At 34.2% G+C, this 1,219-nt stretch overlaps 1 protein-coding gene across 1 annotated transcript in view; it reads right to left on the bottom strand.

The window, feature by feature from the left end:
• HELRODRAFT_184392 (hypothetical protein) overlaps positions 1–703 on the bottom strand; it is a gene marked incomplete at both ends in the record, with an annotated part of 23,281 nt that extends 22,578 nt beyond the window's left edge. The window contains 2 exons of the mRNA XM_009024163.1: positions 352–512; positions 595–703. Coding sequence (XP_009022411.1) covers positions 352–512; positions 595–703 — 270 coding nt within the window. The remainder of the gene's footprint in view (positions 1–351; positions 513–594) is intronic.
• Positions 704–1,219: the final 516 nt, after the last annotated feature.

Raw genomic sequence — 1,219 nt, 5'->3', positions numbered from 1 at the left:
TTCATTTCGATTTCCATCATCTTTATCTGTAGGAATGCTATCTCTATCTCTGCTTGAGAAATACTGTTCCCCATTGAATTAAAGGATTTTATCATCCTGTCGTCTTCTGCTTGCATAATTTCCATCATTTTCTGATCAAATTCTTTCACTTTCTCTTCATAAACTTTAAAGTTTTTCGTTATGCCACCTAATTCTATTGATAATTTTGTTATCATTTCATTTTCATGTTTAATTAGACTCAGTGTAAGAAGTTAAGTTGTCAATATGTGATTGAGTGGTGGTATACCTCTGTTCAATCCTCTTTTCTATGCTTTCAGTGGCACCACTGATATCACACCTTGCTCCACCTACCCCAAACCATGGAACTGCTAACACTGATCGTTTGGTTCGTTTGATGTCATCTAGGAAATTCAGTCCTTCACTGAGTTCTTCTACTTTCCAAGAGATATTAAAATCTTGAAAAACTGAGTTTAAAGCTATTTTCCCCTCCAAGAGAAGGCAGTGAATCCCGTCTACGAAACAGGTTTTATTCGTGTTGTAAGTCCTCTTAAATTCAATTCGCCTTGCTTTTCGATTGGAACATTATTAGCCCACAGTCTGCCTTCTCGACAGTTCCTCCTCTGTCGGTTATCGGTTCTTTATCATTGAACAGACAAATCCCAGCTAATATGGGTAATTCAATGATTATGCTTAATATAGTCATTAGGACCTGACAGATTATTTGGGTATAAATATTTTATCTCGAGCTACTGCTGAAAATCGATCGTGTTCTTTTTTTATGAGTAGTAATTCGCTGGTCGAAGATCCCACTTTTGACACCAATGTTATAATACTCGCTGTCGTAATTTCACTAATCACGAATCTTCTTGCGACGTGCGCTTATATACTCTTCGCAGATAAATGATGTAGCTACGTTTTTAAAATAAATTCTGCTAAAATTTTTCCAAATTTCACTTTTAGAATTTTCTTGTGCTTTTAAAGAAACGTTTTTGCTTTTGGTCAGCATCAATTTAATCAAAAATTCTTTATAAATTACATCTACCTGTGGATCAAATTCAACATTTTTTACCTCGATAATAAACCACGCCGTAAATAAAATAACTACTTCTTTCAAAGTAAACAGGAAAAAGAAAATGGTTGCTTCAACGGCTTCCAAAGATATTAAGCATAGCAAAAAAACGAATTTTTTCTAATGTAGTAGAAAAATTATGCTTTCCTT

This window comes from Helobdella robusta (genome assembly GCF_000326865.2).
Source record: "Helobdella robusta unplaced genomic scaffold HELROscaffold_392, whole genome shotgun sequence".
Classification (NCBI taxonomy): Eukaryota; Metazoa; Annelida; class Clitellata; order Rhynchobdellida; family Glossiphoniidae; genus Helobdella; species Helobdella robusta.
Note: the sequence above shows the minus strand (reverse complement) of the source record. Positions and strands in the feature narration are given on the sequence as shown.